This window comes from Elephas maximus, chromosome 12 (genome assembly GCF_024166365.1).
Source record: "Elephas maximus indicus isolate mEleMax1 chromosome 12, mEleMax1 primary haplotype, whole genome shotgun sequence".
NCBI classification, from domain to species: domain Eukaryota; kingdom Metazoa; phylum Chordata; class Mammalia; order Proboscidea; family Elephantidae; genus Elephas; species Elephas maximus.
In genome coordinates this window covers 44,822,339-44,842,289 of record NC_064830.1, presented here as the reverse complement: position 1 = coordinate 44,842,289, position 19,951 = coordinate 44,822,339, and the positions used below count along the sequence as shown (strand labels likewise).

At 48.2% G+C, this 19,951-nt stretch overlaps 1 protein-coding gene across 1 annotated transcript in view; it reads left to right on the top strand.

Moving 5' to 3' along the window:
- CIB4 (calcium and integrin binding family member 4) overlaps positions 1 to 19,951 on the top strand; it is a 76,550-nt gene that overhangs the window by 7,293 nt on the left and 49,306 nt on the right. The window contains exon 3 of the mRNA XM_049904007.1: positions 5,988 to 6,084. Coding sequence (XP_049759964.1) covers positions 5,988 to 6,084 — 97 coding nt within the window. The remainder of the gene's footprint in view (positions 1 to 5,987; positions 6,085 to 19,951) is intronic.

The following is a 19,951-nucleotide window of genomic DNA, read 5'->3' as shown; positions in this document are numbered from 1 at the left end:
GGATACGAAGGTCGTAGACGTTACCCTCATATGGCTGTTGTTTGGACAAGTAAATGATCAAGTCCATGGCAGGGACTTAGGGCAGTGCCTGGCACGTGGTCAGTACATAGAGGATCTCAGAAGCACGTGGGTGGACATGATGCCAGAGGGCAGCACAGAAACCTGGAATCACAGCATGACTGCACTGGAGGGATCCAGGGGGAAACTGAGGCCCAAGAGGGTCTGTGGCAGGCCCAGGGTCCTATGGAGAGGTTGCAGGGGAGCTGGCCTCCTCCCCGACTTGGGGCCTCCCCCAGCAGATGGCCCTTCCTCTGCGTCTGGGCTAGGTGAGCAAGGGAGCGGCAGCCTGGCAGGCTATATGTGTGAGTTTTTCGAATGGCTTTGACTTTTGAGTCCATTAGTGATTAATTCAGAGTTCCATTTACAGCTGGCTGATCCATATTTGGAGGAGAAGAACATTTTGTGGCAGCCAAGACGCAGCTACGATTCATCTGTGGGCAGTACGCCCACTTGGCAGCCTGCGAGGGCATGAAGTCCGGGGAGGGCCCTCCCCACAGCACCCTCCCCAGAAAGCTCTCCAGGGGGGTTGGGGCCTTTGGAAGTGGGCAGCACAGCTGGGAGATCCTGGTTTAGGGTTCAGCCCCCCAATAGCCTCTTCCCAGCTGCATGCCCGTTACCCCTCCGAGCCTCAGTTTGTACACCTGTAGAATGTATCACCCTACAGCTCTTCTGGTGGCACAGTGGTTAAGAGCTCAGGCTGCTAACCAAAAGGTCAGCAGTTGGAATTCACCAGCTGCTCCTTGGAAACCCTATGGGGGTTTCTTATAGGAAACCTATAGGGTCACTATGAGTAGGAACCGACTTGAGGGCACATAACAACAACAAAGACAACAGCTCTCCCACAGGGGGCACTGGGACGATCTGGTGCAGTGATGTGTCTGGGTGCATCCAGCACATGAGAAGTGGGGGCAGCAGGCAGTGGGGAGACCTTTCTCTTTCCCCCGGCAGTCCTTCCAGCACTGCCCTTCCCAGGGCTCCTGGGGGAAAGAGGTTTAGTGTCTGAAGCTCTGGCTTTAACACTCATCACTTTGTGACCTTCAGCAAGTTATTTTACTTCTGGGGCCTCAGTCTCCCGATCTGCAAAACGGAGACAATGAGCCCTTCCCTGCAAGAAGGCTGTCACGCAGGTCGCGTGTAAACTGTTCGTGAAGTGGCAATATGCAGTGGGCACTCCCAGCGGCATACCACTGTGGGCTCAGCAGAAGGCTGCCCTGGGTGAGGCCAAGGGGTGCTCTGTCTTAGAGAAATTTTAAAAATTAATGAAACTTACTAAAAGCTAGTCTCTTTTTATTATCACCTCACACCAACAATTCTAACAGTATCGGTGATAAAAACAAACAAACAAAAAAACACCCTTTTGGCTGGGGCAGACCACTCCTAGTGCAGCCTGTCTGTTAGTATGCCTCTGCACACTCCATTGATGATGGTTTTCCTTTCTTCCTTGTTGCCTTTAAGTGCCCCCTCAGATCTTCTCTGGGGATTATCTCCTGACCCCCACCCCTGACTCCACAGCCTGGTTTTCACTCCCTCATAAACTTGCTGAAGAGCAGAGCCTCCAGTGACAGCTCAAGGTCCCCTACAAAGTAGTCATGGCCCTACCCGTGAATCTCGTGAAGCATTCCAGGTTCCACCTGTCAGGCCCTTCTCATGACAGGCAGGACAGGACCATTTAATGGGGGTCATCTCCCCATTGGACAGAGTCAGGATTTGAACCTAGATCGGCCAGAGAGGGCAAACAGCTTGCCTCAGGCCACACAGCTGGTGGGTAGGGGGATCAGGATTTCAATTGGGGTCTTCCTGGCTTTGCATCTGTCATTGTCCCAGCAGGAAGCAGGCGGCATACTCAGCTGGGGTCTTCGAAGATACTTTCTAATGAAGGCACTATTCACAGAGGCCGAGGGAAATCTCAAGGAATGTTGAGGCACCCAAGAAGTAGCGATTAATGCCTCCTAGTCCTGAAGTAGTTTGTCTGGATGGCACGAATGGTTGGCAGTTTGTGTCCACCCAGAGGCATCTTGGAAGAAAGGCCTGGTGATCTATTTCCAAAACGTCGCAGTCTTGAAAACACCATGGAGCAGATTTACTCTGCATACATCGCCTGAGCTGGAACTAACAACAATGGTCCTGAAGTAGGCCGCCTGGGTGGCGCAAATGGCTAAGCACTCACTACTGGTCACAATGGCAGCTGGTTAGTTCTGAGGTGCCCAGTTAAGAGTGGAGCTGTGGAAGCCACTGCTTGATAGGAGGACACAGACTCTGCCAGAATGTCCTGAGGCTGCAAGGGCTGGGAGGAATAACCCACCTCTCTCACCACCTCCAGCCACCTGGAAGCCAGGGGGCAGGGGAGCTGGGGGATGCAGGATGGTAGAGCCCAGCCCGCAGGGCACAGAGCAGGGTCTGGGCAGGGCGGTGGGCTGGGCCAGGTGGTAGGCAAGCAGAATACTGAACTTATTTCCTTTCCACTGCCCCATGGCTAGGAAAGCCTGGTGGCGTAGTGGTTAAGAGCTACAGCTGCTAACCAAAAGTTTGAATCTGCCAGGTGCTCCTTGGAAACTCTATGGGGCAGTTCTACTCTGTCCTACAGGGTCACTGTAAGTCAGAATCGACTCGACGCCAATGGGTTTAGGTTGGGTGGCTCCATGGCTGGGATCCAAAACACATTTTTGTAGTCATCGAGCTGTGAAAAAATGAATGCTAGAAGGAGGTTGGAATGTGGTTTTGATTTCCCCTGGTGTTGGGCCTCAGTGAGAGGGGTCCTAGGAGGACCTCCTTCTCTATCTCCAACCACTTAGTCATGTGTCCCTAAACTCCACCTATCAGAGGTTCATTTGGGTTAACAAGCCTCCTGTTTTAGCGTTCAAATACCCTGGGAGTGTCTACAGAGTCACTGTTAGTCACTCACCCCTGTGTATGAATTAGTTTGATCAGCTTGCTTGCCTCCTAGCACTCAGCTGAGATTATACATTTAGATTAGAGGAGAGGGCTAGGGAAGGAGTGAAGGAGTAAGAGGTAATTTTTTAAAAAATTGTACTTTAGATGAAGGTTTACAGAACAAACTAACTTCTCAACAGTTAGTACACATATTGTTGTAAGACATTGGTTAACAACCCCATGACATGCCAACACTCCCCCTTCTCAAAATCAGGTTCCCCATTACCAGCTTTCCTGTCCCCTCCTGCCTTCCAGTCCTTGCCCCTGGGCTGGTGTGTTCCTTGAGTCTCATTTTGTTTTATAGGCCTGTCTAATCTTTGGACGAAGGGTGAATCTCAGGAGTGACTTCATTACTGAGTTAAAAGGGTGTCCAGAGGCCATACTCTCAGAGTTTCTTCAGTCTCTGTCAGGCCAGTAAATCTGGTCTTTTTTTGTGAGTTAGAATTTTCTTCTACCTTTTATCCCAGCTCAGTCCAGGACCCTCTTTTGTGATCCCAGTCAGAGCAGTCAGTGGTGGTAGCCGGGCACCATCTAGTTGTGCTGGACTCAGTCTGGTGGAGGCCATGGTAGGGTGGAAGAGGTAATTTTAAAGCACGAAGGACCATACAAGGAGGTGAGGGCAGGCCTGGGTTAGGTGAGAGGACTCCACCATCACAATCTAGGTCTGACTTCTGGACAGTCGGAGGGCAAGGTGGCATCTGGGGTTTAGGACAGGGACACAGGGAGGTGGGAAGGCTCAGAATCGCCTCCGAGGGCTGATATAATACAAACACTGTTACATGTCAGGCACTAACTGACATTTGATACACCCTCTCCGTCTCATTTAATCCTCATAAACTTGGCAGAGGAGATCATTACCCCATTGTAAAGATGAGGAGACTGAAGCTCAGATGAATTTAGTACCTTGCTGAAGATCTCAGAGCTATTAAGTGGCAGAATCAGGATTTGAACTTAGGTCTCTGTGGCTCCAGAGACCGTGCTTTTAACCAGTCTGAAGTTATGGCCCCCTCCCACTACACTTACACACATACATACATGCGTGCACACAGCACACACATACGTGCACCCACCCACACACATACACACAAACATACACGTACACACATGCATATGCACACACATGCACGCGCACACACACGTGCACATATACACAAATGCAGGCACGCATGCACACATACACTACACACATACATACATGCACACATGTGCACATACACATGCACACACATACACACAGGCACACACATGTACATATACATGCATGCACGCACACATATATACACGTGCACACATGCACATGCACACACACTTGCAAACACACACACATGCACTCTCACACACATGCACACATATACACATGCACATGCACACACACATACACGCCATGCACGCACATACACACACTATGCACACACATGCAAACAAACATATGCACATGCACATACACATACACACATGCATACACACATACACACACATGCACACACACTCATGCACACCCATGCACACACATACATACATGCACACCCCCACACACCCATGCACACACATACACACCCACGCACACACATACACATGCACACACATGCAATGCACACGCATATGCACATGCACCCACATACACACATACACACACATGCACACATGCACACACTTACACCCATGCACACATGCACACACATACACACATGCACATGCATGCACACACATACACACGTACACACCCACGCACACACATACACCCATGCACACACACACATACACAATCCATGCTCACACCCATGCACACACATACACTCAGGCACACCCACGCACACACATACACCCATGCACACACACACATACACAATCCATGCTCACACCCATGCACACACATATACTCATGCACACTCATGCACACCCATACACACACCCATGCACACACACACAATGCACGCTCACACCCATGCACACACATACACTCATGCACACCCATGCACACACCTACACACGTGCACACACACATACACAATCCACGTTCACACCCATGCACACACATACACTCATGCACGCACATGCACACACATACACACATGCTCACACACACATACACAATGCACGCTCACACCCATGCACACACAAGGCCCTTCACAGTTCAGTGAACTCCCATCACAGTCCTCCAAGAGGTGTCACTACCACCCTGTTTCTGGAGGAGGAAACTGAGGCTCAGAGGTGTGAAGTGAGTTGCCCAAGGTGACACAGTCCCACTGTGGCAGTGCAGGATGTGGTGTCTGAGTCTGAGGCCACTCTGTCCTCTCCACTGGCTGTCTTGATCTACTGGTGGCTGGGAACCTGTGTCCAGGGTGGGTGGGGAGGACAGAGGCTGAGTTCCTTTGCTCCCGTGTCCTCTCGGGGGCCACACAGACGTTTGCTGTCACAAGCCCAGTCCCCTGGACTCTGGATTGGGGGTCTTCAGACAGGGACATGGGCTATAGGAACAATTAGGGAGATTGCTCAGCTTGCTGCCAAGGGGGACGTGGGCGGCTGTGTGGCTTGCTGGGTGCAAGCAGCTGTGTTCTAACCTAGCTCTGCCACACACACCACACGACTTCTTTTCTTCTCTGGGCTGAGGGTGGGCCTGAGGTAATGCTGTGGCTCCCCCCAGGCCCTAGTCGTTTCTCATTCTGTGAATGAGGGACAGACTGACCGCTGATGGAAGTCCCTCCTGGCTCTGACATCCTATGACTAATACTGTGGAGCGTGTCTAGGACACAGAGCACATTCCTCTGCCTTTCCTCACGTCTGGATCATTTCTGCACCCCCACAGTGGGTGTCTAGCCCAGTGCTGGGCACCCCAGAGCCTCAGGGGTGTTTGCAGATGGGTGGAATGATTTATTACTGTTTTTTCTGTGCCAAGCAATTCCTGAGTCCCCTTCCCCAAAGAGAGCCCCACAGGTGAGAGGGCTTGCTAGTCTCTCTTCCCCAGCCATGCCCCCATCATGCCTATCTCTTCTCAGCATCCATGACACCTTTCTGAAGCTCTGCCCTCCTGGGAAGTACTACAAGGAGGCCACGCTGACCATGGACCAGGTCAGCTCCCTGCCAGCACTGAGGGTGAGGCCATGATGGCTGGTGGGTTGGGGGTGGGGGTCACTGGGATCTACTGAGGATGCAAGGTGCCGGGAGGGAGTGAGGCTGGGAGGGGGAGAGATGGGTTTGCAGTGCTGCAGCGTGGGTCAGCTGGCAGACTCACCCTGGGTGGTGGGGGGTGCGGGGTGCTCTTGAATCTCCAAGCAGAAGGCCCCGCATGTCACAGTTTCCAAGTACCTTTCACATGCATCTGTCCTCATTCCATCCTTGAATCAGTCTCAGGAGGCAGGACAGGTGTGATAACTCCCACTATTGCTCAGGTGAGGGGCTCAGGTACAGAGGGGGCTGTGCCTTGCTCAGGTCTCCCAGCTGGAAGGAGGTGAGGCTAGGACTCAGGTGGAGGCTGGCTGGTCTTGCTGATGGACCCTCCCAGGCCTGCCTGTGATTCCCTTTGAGCCTCAGCCACCCCACAGCTGTCTGCTAACCATTTACTTGACCCCTTGCCCCAGCGGCCCCTGCACCAGCCAGCCTCCTCTCCTTTCTTTGGTGCTCCCCACTATGGTGAGTGGGAAGGTGGGGAACCCCTGCAGAACCACTGGGGCCTTGGGGAAGTCAGGGTCCTCCTTCAGGCCACTGCCTACCTCTCCTCAGCCCTCTGCTTTTCTGCTCAGGTTGCCACAGTGGACTAGGGCTGTTGATCCCTGTATTTCTGAAAGGACTTAGAACTTCTTGGAGGTTCTTCCCTAAGACTTGGAGCCCTGGGACTCTCCTCCCCACCTGCCTTCTTCCATCTCCAGGGGGGACTCTATTTCTGCTTTTGCTCCTTTCTTTCTCCCCTCCTCCAGTTCGCCAGTTCTCCCTGAAGTAGAAGTTCCTGCTAGACAAGAACAGGGAGTTGAATGCCCATGTCCCTTCTGGCCTTCCCCACTTTTCCTGGGCTGAATCCCACAACCCACAAGACCAGGACACACACCCTGCTTTTGCTATAGGTGAGTTCTGTGCAAGCCACTTCTCTGGGCCTCTGTTTCCTCCCCTGTAAAATGAGTGGAGTGGTGGGGTGGCTGGGAGTTTCCCTATGCTCTCCAAGGCTCCTTGTCCCCTGACGTGCTGTGTTTGCCTGCACCGTCAGTGCCCCCTCCCCTTTGCTGCCCATCCTTCAGGGACAATCCTTTGAGCCTTGTCCCTGTCGAGGGTTGTGAAAGAGGCTCTGCCCTTCCCCCGGGGTGGCCTGGGCGAGCCAGAGGCACACAATAAAAGGCTTCCAAATCATTCCTGAGCCTTTAATTAAAATTTGTGCAATGCATGGAGAGGGGATGTCAGGTTAACAAATCATGGCAGTGTCAGGCGCCCCTATTTTTCACTCAGATCTCGGCAGAATAATGGTTTGAGTTTGTCACTGTGCAATGAGGGCCCATCTTCTTTTCTGTCCCGAACAAGATGGGCTCTGAGAGCTGCGGGCATCTCCTGGAAGAGTGCCAGGGACGGGGGCAGGGCGGGGGGGAGGTGTGTCGTGAGGGAAAGATACGGAAGGAGGGACTTTCACCAAATGGCCATGTGGCCCCTCCTAGGTGACAGGCCTCGTGCAAGGGCAGAGACAAAGAAAAAGAGAGAAGAACACAAAGCTGGGGCCTAAAGTGGAGGCAGGAACTGAGATGCCCAAAGAACGAGAAAGGGTGTGTATGTGATAGCAGGGTGAGGGTAGCTGGAGAAGCTGGGGTCTTGGAGTGAAAAGAAGGGGAGTCCTAGGAAAGGAGAAATGATTGGTGCATGTCCCTGCACCAGAACAGCATGGGCGACTGTTCTTGTAGCCTCCAACTCACACCCACTCACCCGCTGTTCCCACAGCCACACGTGCACACCTCCGCACACATCCACACACCGCACACACATGCTCAAGCGTGCACACACAGTGTGGATGGGCTTCTTTCAGACCTGGATTACCTACCATGGAGCCTGGGCTGAGGGGTAGCCAGAGAGCCAGCACTATTGGCATGCTTCTGCCCTCCCTGCTGCTGTGTGCTATTTTATCAGAGAAAAATAATAGATACTCAGGTTTGTCATGCATAAACTCTCTTAGGTTATTGCAAGATAGTCGTGGTATGGCACGCAAGTAAAGACATTCATTTAGAATCAGAAAATCAGAATTAACAATGACAATTATAATGTTAGCACAATGGTCAGAGTCCAAATCTTTAGACTCCAGGCTTTTACTTTTAACAAGAGGCGTTGGGAAGAAGGCTGGCCCGTGGCTTGAACTGGAAGGAGGTCCCTCACAGACAGAACCAAAAGTTGGTGGCAGCAAACAGAACCTCATCTCTGCCTTCTCCCACTGAGTGAGCGGAAATTTAGGGTTTATATGTGAATTTGTCACCTTGGCTCCACACAACAAGGGCCAATGTGATGTCAAAGACTGGTACGTTGTGTCTTTTCTCCAGGGTTAGAGAGTAGCATCTTCTCTTCAAGGTTAGAGACGAGTGAGGCTGTTTAGGTTTCTGCTATGTTCTCTTGTGTCACAGCATGCTGGGTCAAAGTGAACTTAAAGGTTGTTTACATTCTATACATACTTCACAAGTGTCTATGTTTCTAAGTTCAGAAATTTTCTAAAAAACTTTCTGAAGACTTACAGGTTTCTAATGACTTATAGTTAATGATAGAGAGCCTCACAAAGGCAGACATATTTCTAACTTCATATTACCCGCAAAAAAAACCCATTGCATATTATAAGTACTTAAATATATCTCTTTTTGAAAGCATAATAGTGATTTATACCTTATGGGATTTGAGATCACTATAGAAATAATATAGAACAGCTGGGGTGGGCGCTGCTGTCACTGTCGAATCTACCAGCCACTCCTTGGAAACCCTATAGGGCAGTTCTATTCTGCCCTATAGGGTGGCTTGTTTGTTTTTGGAGGCTTGTTCTTCCCCAGCCTGTGGGCCATGCCTACAGAACTGAGCCAGGACCTGGTTCCATTTCTGGAGCACCAGACACCTGAGAGCTTGTCCAGAGAAAAGTGGGTGGGGAGGAAACGGAGTCTTGGACAGTATGGCTTTTAATTTTACTTTTCCTGTTTTGTCTTTCTAAATGGTCTTTATTTTATTCTATTACACAAGTAAAAACTAGTTCATTGTGGATAAAATGGGAAAATACAGAAAAGCAAAGATAAGATAAAAATCACCCACTAGCCCACCTCTGAGGGATGGTGGCCACTATGACTGTTTTGACATATTTCCTTCTAGACTTTTTTCTATGCAGATATGTAAATTTTTATTGGGATCACATTGACTTTTTGGTATTTTGCTTTTTGTTTGTTTGTTTTGGTTTCCTTGTTGTCTTTCCAATTGGTTTTGAACAGCCAGGACCATCTCATGAATTTTGGACACGGAGCCACTGCCATATCCAGAGAGCTAGGGGACAGGGTACTGGGCTGGGAGCTGAAGACTAGGGTTTGAATTCACTTGGTAGCCATGTGACCTTGGGCAAGACACTTCACAAGAGGAATGCCTGGGGATGGGGGTGGGGGAGGAGGGACAAAAACAACTAAGAAACAGACTACAGCCAAAGAAGACTGGGTGGGGCATGGAACCCGTTTCCAGGAAGGTGAAGGCTGTCCTTAGAAGAGGATACACCTCACCCTAGGTGGCCCCAGGGCAACACAGGAAAGTCCTTTCTAATCATTAGAGCTGTGCAGAGGAAGAATGGGTGCCCTTGTTAGGTAGTGAGCTCCCTGTCACTGAAGGGAACCAAGCAGGGGGCCTGTCAGGCATTTGGCAGGATGTTCTAGCACACACTTCGTTGTCAAAGGGAGATTGGAGTGGATGCGTTAGTGCCCTGCTCAGCCTTGGAGTCTGTGGTTCTAACCCTGGTTTTATTATTCTCCTTTGTGTCATGTATATCACAGTGTGTCCTGGACTTGGGAATTTCATAGTCCGATAAAATTTCCAAAAAAGACTTTTGAGAAGGGACTAGAGATGCCAAATTTCAATTTTGCCAAGCAAGAACATTTAACAAAGTATATCATGTCCAATCACGATCATTTTGTTTTTTTAAAAATGTTACTTTTAGGACAAAAATGGAAGACATAATGCTACAAGCAAAGACAAGCCTTTCCATACTCACCCCTTTTTGTCCTTACTTTCTCCCTTTGTCACTGCTCATGAAGAATGTTGTCACTGACCATCACTGGTCCTCAGACCAGCTTTTAGGGACTTACATCTAGGTACAAAAGTTTCCCTCCACATCTTTCCAATCTTGGGTGAAGCAGAAAGCTTGCTTCCTAAAATGAGTAGGGAGTGGCTTGCTGAGAGGTGGGGACCAGGGTGTCCCTGTCTTCTCTGTGGCCCCAACGACGGGAGTTCTGTGGCTCACACTGCCCAGAACACTTCTTTGGAAACGGCTTTGAGAACTGGGCCCCAGGGAGTTCTGGGTACTGATAGAACTTGGCTCAGGGGCCTGAGTGGTGCAGGAAGAAAGTTCAGTTTTCTTAACTTAGGTTCACTTGTGGAATAAGTGGGCTTATTAACATTGCGGAGGGTCTGCCTGTCAGCCGAGAGCAAGCAGAGAGTGGCCTGGGTGGCAGAGGGTGGGAGAAGCCTGCTGACAAGAATGCCCTGGTGATCTGGGACACAGTATCCCTTTTCTTCTCAGAAGTCTGTTTTCTTTTTGTCTGCTGTTCTATTTGGTATATTTTAATGTGAATTAGCTCAGTATTTCTGCTCTGGTAAATAATTATCTTTCTTAATGTAAACACGGATGAGTGTGGCATGGTGTGACCCAAGTTTCTTCTTTCCGGGCCCAGAGCTATCTTAGTGTCCACCCAGGATGGCCAGGCAGCAGGGCCTGAAGGAAGGTCTCTCAAGGTCTCAGCATAGTACTGGCCGCTTCCCCACCTCCCCCTCTGGATTTCCTGCCGGCAGATTGTCTTTGCATCGTCTGCTCTTACTACATTTATCCTGGCATCCACTCTCTAAAAGCCAGAGAGGTTTGGAAACCTGCCCAAGGTGTAAGAAGGCACTCCAGGCATGGCTCCTAAGATTTCAGCTCCATCTCAATTTCTATCTGTCTGAGCGTTTTTGAGCCCTGATTATAGGCAAGGGCCTATCTGCTTAAAATGGTTTGCAAAGAACTCACTCCTGAGGCTGTTAAGCAATGAAAAGTCCTTGTGGTATTTATTCCGCCTCTCAAGAAGTCACCAAGATGGGAGGAGTAGGGGTGGGAGTAGATATTCTTTTCAATTTTTTTTTTTTTAAGTTTTAAAATTGTATATGCCAATAGAGAGTCAAGTTGTCCTACATGGGTTGCCTGCATTTCTCCTTCTTTAACCAAAAACCAACAACAAAAGTTCTTACAACTGGACCAATAAGAAACATCATGAGAAAGAGAGAAAATATTAATTCATTTTAGTTGGACCCATAATCAACACCCACGGAAGCAGCAGTTCCAAGAAATCAAGTGACATATTGCATTGAACTAATTTGCTGCAGAAGACCTCTTTCAAATGTTGAAAAGCAAAGATATCACTTTGAGGACTAAGGTGCCTCTGACCCAAGCCATGGTATTTTCAATTGCCTTATATGCATGTGAAAGCTGGGTAATGAATAAGGAAGACCAAAGAAGAATTGATGTCTTGGAATTATGGTGTTGGTGAAGAATATTAACAAACAATGAACGGCCAGAAGAATGAACAAATCTGTCTTGGAAGAAGTACAGCCGGAATGTACCTTAGAAGAGAGGATAGTGAGACTTCATCTCACATACTTTGGACATGTTACCATTTTGTTCTGTTGCATATGGTCGCTATGAGTCAGAACTGACTCAACGGCACCTAACGACAACCAAAAACCAAACCTGTTGCCGTCAAGTTGATTCCAATTCATGGTGACCTCACGTGTTATGGAATAGAAATGCTTCATAGGATTTTCTTGGCTGTAATCTTAATGGAAGCGGATTGCCAGGGCTTTCTTTTGTGGTGCAGCTCGGTGGGTTCACACAACCAACTTTTCAGTTAGTAATTGAGTAAAACTCAAAAAATCCTCGCAGCCATTGAGTCGATTACAACTCATAGCGACCCTATAGGACAGAGTAGAATTGCTCCATAGGGTTTCCAAGGAAGTGGCTGGTGAATTCTAACAGCTGACCTTTAGGTTGGCAGCCATAGCTCTTAACCTCTGCACCACCAGGGCTCCAGTAGCTGAATGCAAACTGTTTATGCCACCCAGGGATCTCCTTCTCTAGAAGCAACCATTTTCAGCTCTTAGCTGATTCTTTCGGTATTTGCCTCCATATCTGTAAAGAGCAACTTATATTGCCATATCTTGATATTTCAGTCTTTAATTTTCTCTAGAGATAATATGTGCTTGACTACTAAGCTCAAGTCTGGTGATTCGAATCCACTGGAGCAATTCTACTCTGTAACACATGGGGTCTTCATGAATCAGAATCGACTCAACAACTACAACAACAGAGATGATTTAACTCTTTCCTCTCCCTCTACCCCCATCCTCTCGATGTAGTTATATCGTAATTTCAGTTAGATCACTATTCCGTGCTTTCATTATTATGATTTTGTATGCCATTCAGAGCTGAAGCATTTCAGAAACTATGGTGACTTCTTTCTTTCTGCACTTTTTTTTTTTGGTGGCTTTTTCTGGATGTAATAGTTATTTTGCTCAGATTTCTATGTACTTATCATTAAGTCAACACCAAACTTCTGCTGATTGTCTAAATCTCCTCTAAAGGTTATTCAGGAGGGAGAAGTTGTCTATGCATTTCATTTTCTTATGAAATTTCTCCTGGAGCCTTCCAACCTACTCTACTCAGAATGGGTTGCCCTCTGAGCCTACTGTAGGTTGTCACACTGGCATCTTCCTTTACAACCAGCCCTCTCTCCTGGATTTTCCATTTCCTGTCTTCTTTTCTCTTGGTTACTTTCCTTGTTTTGGTGGAGCACATCCTCCAGTAGTTTCCTGGTAAAGAGTGCAGGGGAAAATGTCTTTATTCTCCCCTCACACTTGACTGAGAGTTTAGATGGAACTGAATTATAGGCCAGTTTCACTCTATTGCATTTTGTTGCGAAGTTCAAAGCCTTTCTGTTTCCTGAACTTTTTTGTGACTTTTCCCCTCCCTTTTCTGCAAACCTGTAGACTCCAAACCAAACCAAACCTGTTGCCATTAAGTCAATTCCGACTCATAATGACCCTATAGGACAGAGTAGAACTGACCCATAGAGTTTCCAAGGAGCCCCTGGTGGATTCAAACTGCCGACCATTCGATTAGCAGCTGTAGCTCTTAACCACTGTGCCACCAGGGTTTCCCAAACCTCTCTTAGTGCCCTGAAATTTCCAATGATGTGCCTTGCTGTGGGTCTGTTTTCTCTGTATACTGGGCATATGGTAGACCCATTCAGCCTGGAAACTCATGGCCTTCAGTTCTGGGACTTTCCTTGAATTCTTTCTTAATAATTACCTCCATTCTCTTTTCTTTGTTCTCTCTTTCTTGACTTTGTACATCCTGGATTGGCCCCTTACTCTTTGTTTCTCTTCTCCTATTTTTCATCTTTGTCTCTTTGGTCTTCTTTCTGGGAGATTTTCTCAACTTTATCTTCAATCTTATTTAGCTTTTTCATTTCCCTATCATGCTTTTTATTTTCTGATTATTGTTCTCTGACTTTTTTTTTTTTTTTAATAGTATCCTGGATGCAATATGTTCTTTGATCTTTTCTTCAAGGTGCTTTTTTTTCTGTTTGCTTGTTTGGATATTCCTCTTTCATGTAAGAGGTCTTCCTTGGCTATCTGGTAATTGTCTGCTCATAATTAAAAGCGGAGGATGGTTGCTAAATAACAGTTTCAAAGCTCTGAATCCTTGGATGGGGTTTATTGACTGGGAGTTTCCCTGGAGGGTGTGCTGAATGGACCATTTCTTTTTTAACTGAAAAATAATTTTTTTAGTTGACTTTAGATGAAGGTTTACAGAACAAACTAGTTTCTCATCAAACAGTTAGTACGCACATTGTTGTATGACATTGGTTAACAACCCCACGACATGTCAACACTCTCCCTTCTCAAAGCCGGGTTCCCTAATAGCAGCTTTCCTTTTCCCTCCTGCCTTCCAGTCTCTGCCCCAGAGCTGGTGTGCCCCTTTAGTTGTGTTTTGTTCCATGGGCCTGTCCAATCTTTGGCTGAGGGTGAACCTTAGGAGTGACTTAACTATTGAGCTAAAACAGTGTCCAGGGGCCATACTCTCAGGGTTTCTCCAGTCTCTGTCAGGCCAGCAGGTCTGGTCTTTCTTTTTGAGTTAGAATTTTGCTCTACATTTTTCTCCAGCTCTAGCTGGGACCCTCTACTGTGATCTCTATCAGAGCAGTCAGTGGTGGTAGCTGGGCACCATCTAGTTGTACTGGACTCAGTCTAGTGGAGGCCGTGGTAGATGTGGTTCATTAGTCCTTTGGACTAATCTATCCCTTGTGTCTTTAGTTTTCTTCCTTCTTCCTTGCTCCCAAAAGGGTGAGACCAATGGAGTGTCCTAGATGGCTGCTCACAGGCTTTTAAGGCCCTAGACTCTACTCACCAAAGTAGAATGTAGAACATTTTCTTTATAAACTATGTTATGACAATTGAGCTAGGTGTTCCCCAAGACCACGGTCCCCACAGCCCTCAGTCCAGCAATTTGGTCCCTCAGGGAGTTTGGATGTATCAATGGAGCTGCACGATCTTGCCTTGCACAGGTTGTGCTGGCTAAGTGGGCCATTTTTTTTTTTTTTTTTTGAGGATTCCCTAGAGTGGGAGGGAGTTCGGTACTGGCTGCCAGCACTCTAGAGCTAAGTTGGGAAAGAGGGCTGGAGGAGTCTAGAGTTCAGTGGGCATAGATTTATTTAATCCTCAGTTCTCAGCTGGGTCTGATGTCCCTTAGGTCTGAAAATCCCTGTTGTACTCTCCCCAGAGAACAACGCTAATCTTCTGTAGGCCCTCAAACAAACAAACAAAAAATCAAACCCATTGCCGTCGAATCGATTCCAACTCACAGCAACCCCATAGGACAGAGTAGAATTGACCTGTAGAGTTCCCAAGGAGAGGCTGGTCAATTTGAACTGCCCACTTTTTGGTTAGCGGCTGAACTCTTAACCACTGTAGGGCCTGGTGAAAGGCAATTCCCCAACAGCAAGTGGGGAGGGATCTAGAATGCACTTTCAACCAATCCTCCTTTTAGCTGACCCCTGTTTCCAGTGGTACCAGGTGCTTCCAGTTCCAGAGCCTTTAGAGGATTCTGGGATATAAATCTGGGATATAAGCTCAGGGCCCTGCTTTCTCATATCTGCTAGGCCAGTTACCTCTCATTCATCGTTTCCACCTTCAGAACTATGTAGCTGTGTTTCCTCTCATGCTTTTTCTGTTTTTGTGAAAAACTCCTTTACTTTTAGTGGTGGAAGCCCTGGTGGTGCAGTGGTTAAGAGCTTGGCTGCTAACCAAAAGGCCGGCAGTTCGAATCCACCAAGCAGCTCCTTGGAAACCCAATGGAGTGGTTCCACTCAGTTGTATAGGGTCGCTATGAGTTGGAATGGACTTGATGGCAAGTGGGTTTCAGGAGGGAGCAAAATTAGATGTAAGTGTTCAGCCTGTCATTTTTACCCAGAGATATACGTGCGCATTCCTGACATACAGCCGACATTACACAGACCCCTCTCATCGTTGCCTTCTCAGAATCTTCCACATAGACAGCAGCTGCCCCACAATTTTTCTCTTCCACTCTTAGTCTCCAAATGCTCCACTTGGGCAATATCTTCAGAGCCTGGCCATGTCCTCCTTCCATCCCCCACACGGTCCTCTAGCCTGTCAGGCTGCTCTGGGAGCACAGAGGATCAGTGCTCCTCATCCTCCTCAGTCTCCCAGGAGCAAAGATTCCTGGAAATGTCCATCTTCTCTCCTTTTGATTTCATTACTAGAGAGAAATTTCCATGGATAAGAGAAATCTTTGTGGAGAATGTCTGGTGAATAAAAGTTCTTACTCCTGGTTCGTGTCCATTTGCTCCATAAGTAGTTGTTAGGTGTTTGCTATGTGATGTGCCCTAACCTAGCTCTTGGTTCTTTTCTTACAAGGTCTTTTCTCAGGGAATTCTGGGTAAAGAAGCAAACAAGAGAATCACAAAACAGGGGGCATTGCGGAGCTCAGTTTCCGGATCTTGGTGCCCAAAACTGGGGGCTGAATAGGTTCGCCCAGACTACCTTTGTTGTTGTTAGGTGCTGTCCAGTCAATTTCAACTCATAGTGACCCCATGCGACAGAGTAGAACTGCTCCCATAGGGTTTTCTAGGCTGTAATCTTTTTTTTTTTTTAATCTTTATGGGAGCAGATCACCAGATATTTCTCCCGTGGGGACACTGAGTGGGTTTGAACAGCCAACTTTCAGTTAGCAGCTGAGCTCAACCATTGCACCACCAGTAGTGTGCTACGATGCCTCCTAGGGAGACTGAGCCTGAGACACCTGTTCCTTCTCAATGAGCTTCCCCTCCCCACTTCTTAGGAGCTGGGTGGCTTCTTGATCGGTCAGGCACGGACAACAGCCCCCAGTGGGACAAGGAGGGACCTCCTTTGTGCTTCTTTTAGCCAATCTGGGGCCAGGGCTCAGCACTCAGAGATGTACATATAAAATCTCCTGGGCTTGTGGCCTACGTTGAATATAAGTAGACATTCTGGCAAGGCTTTTACTCACTCTGGATCCTGCAGCTGGCTTCTGTTCATCTGACCTCTAGTTCTTGGGATTCGAGCTAGCAGTTTACCTTCAGTCTTGCCTGCCAATCTTGGGATTCGTCACACTTGGAAGCCTGTGAGGTGGCAATACAAATATGCAAAATATCACAACCAATAGATCAGTATTAGTGAAAGGCGAAGCTCTGGGTGATCATATGTTGTGTGTGTGATACTCTTCTACAATTTTGTCATAATGAGAAGTATAAGGAAGCTGGTTGCTTGGTTCTACTTTTGCTAGACGAACTGGGGAAAGAAAGAGATGAGCTCATTGCTTCAGAGTCAAAGCTCAAGTGCCACATAAACAACCTCAAAGTTTCCACTTGTGCCTTGAAAGAAGGCCTTATTTCTTGTAGCTGATATTGCTGAAAACCAAACCCTGAGGCTTATAGTAAGAGTGGCTGAATTACAACACCAACTCAATTGCCAACCTCAAGAGGTGTCTGAAGTTAAAGTGAGGGCATTGATTGAGAGGAAATGGAACCCTAAAACTTGGGATGGGGACCTCATAACACCAAGAAACAAGAGCCAGGAGAAGAGCATGTACTTTGGACTGAGAAGCTCCTAGACCAGGAGTAGATTGATAACAAGGACCTTCCTCCAGAACTGACAGAGACAGAAAGTCTTCCCCTGGAGCTGGCACCCTGAATTCAGACTTCTAGGCTCCTGAACCGTGAGAGAATAAATTTCACTTTGTTAAAACCATTCATTCACTTGTGGTATTTCTGTTATAGCAGCACCAGACGACTAAGACAGGCTGGAAGGGGTACTAGAGGCCTTTGGGTCCCTGAGCCCCTTGGGCAGATCACACATCTGGAGAGTTCGAATCCTTCTGTCCACCTGGCCTGAGAAGTATTGGTGGTGGAGGTGTGTCAGTACCTGGACTCCTGGGTCCCTCTGGTGCAGTTTTAACCTACTTTGTCAGAGCTTTTTCGTGGCCACTGCCTCATTGCATCTCCCAGGGGTGGACGGGGCCTTTACAGATGAAGAAATCAAGGTCCACAGATTGCAAATGGCCCATACAAGGTCACAGGGCCAGCCAGAGGCTGAGCCAGGGTTTGAACCCAGGCCTCCAACCCCAGCCTAGGCTGCTTCCATGTTCTACACTCTGAACTCCTACCACATCCTGAGGAAATGCTGTGTTCAAGGTTTGATCCATTGATGAGGAGCTGGCCTGCCCATCCTAACATTTACCTCTTCAGTTCCTTGAGCTCAGGGCAGTCCTCTGAGCACACTCAGAGAGGAGAGAATCAAGCCCAGAGGGAAGGCAGCAGGCAGGGGAGTCCATGGTCAGCCACAGCCCAGGCCAAGACAACTGGACCCAATGATAATCCTCAGGCTATATTTAGGCCAATACCCTAGCCCCTCCCACATCTTGGGATAGTCTTCCTGGCTTGCTAAAAAAAAGCAGCAGTTAGGGTGGATACAGTAATTCTACTCCCTGACCCCAAATGTCTGCTGCCATTAGTTATGTGCTTTGTGGTTTTCAAAGCCCTTTTCACACTCTGCCTTATTTGATTCTTACAGCAGTTCTGTAAGGCACAGTGGTATTTTCCAATTTTATAGATGAGGAAACTGAGGCTCTGAAAAGTTAATAGTCCTGCCCAAGGCCGCACCATAGCAAAAATACACCTGACCACAATGTTTCTGTTTGCTCTTCTCTCTTTGGTATATTAAAAACAAACGGATCCATTGCCATCGAGTTGATTCCGACTCATAGTGACCCTATAGGACAGAGTAGAACTGCCCCATAGGGTTTCCAAGGAGCGCCTGGTGGATTCAAACTGCTGATCTTTCAGTTAGCAGCTATAGCTCTTAACCACTACACTACCAGGGTTTCCAACTGACCTGTAGTGCCGCACTAATGAAAGGCAACAGAGGCTCAACTTCCAGCCTCCCTCCCCCCACCCGCCCCCAGGCCTATGGGAAGGTCCTGACTCCCTGATGGGTCAGAGCTGGGAAGGCAATTAGGGAGCTGGCTCACCCCCTGCATTTCAAGTATCATTAGATCTCTTTCTGACAACTTCATCAGTTAGCAGGGCTTGGAATTGGCAAAAATCCTTATTTAGACATTCAGCCAAAGGAATAAGAAGTGGCTTGTTTCAGAAAAAAACTCAGTGATGTAGGGGCAGACTCTGTTCTGGGCTGAGCAGGCAGCTGAGACACAAGTACCTGGCCTCCAGCCTCGGCCCTGCCACTTAAACCCAATGGCCTTGGACATATCACCCCCTCTGCTTGGGGCCTCAGTTTGCTCGTCTTTCACATGGGTATGATAACACCTTCCACACAAGGTAGTAGGAAGCCCTTGGGATGTGGGAAAGAGCTCTGGGTCCCATTTTTAGCTTTTCCCTCAGCTGGCAGAGTGGTCTTGGCCCATCCCTTCCTCTCACTTGGCCTCAACTTACTATCTGACCCCAGGGTGGGGTGCAGATGACCTGTGGCTCTAAGCTAGGGGAGGAGGTGGAGGGAGCCTTGAGAGAGGCCCACCCAACCCCCAGTGCATCTGCAGAGTGACTGCCCATATGTGATGCCTCTGAAGAGGGCAGTGCGGAGAACTTCATGCCACTGGCCTGGGTACGGTCGGCTCAACCGTGTTGCACGTTGTTGTAGGTGCAGGAACTGGAGAGGTGTTTTGTCTTCATTTGCACAGAGCTTGACTGTTTCTCTGCCTCCTGACGTGTCACCTCTTATCAGAGCTTCTCTTCAGTCCCAGGAAGCAGCTGTTAGGACCTCTGATTTGCAGAGTGGGATATTCAGGCCCAGAGTAGTTAAGTGACCTGTCTACACCATCTAGCTGGTCTGGGCAAAGGTCAGAACCTGAACCAAGACTGTCGACCACAAGTCCAGCTCTCCTTGCTTTGTACCACACAGTGCACTTCTGGGAAGTCTTTCTCATCCAGCCACACTTACCCAGGTCTTTAACTGGGCCTGTCAATGATTCATGATTCCTTTCAAAGCTCCCAGCTGCAGAATGTAGTAACCTTGCTGTATAGCAAGCACTTGAGAGGCAGTTTAGCAGTGTGGAAGGAGAATGGGCTTTGGAGCTCCATAGGCCTGAGTCTGAATCTTCCCAGTATGACCTTGGGCAAGTCACTTAACTTCTCAGAGCCTCGGCTCCTTTACCTTTAAAATGGGAACCACAACACACCTT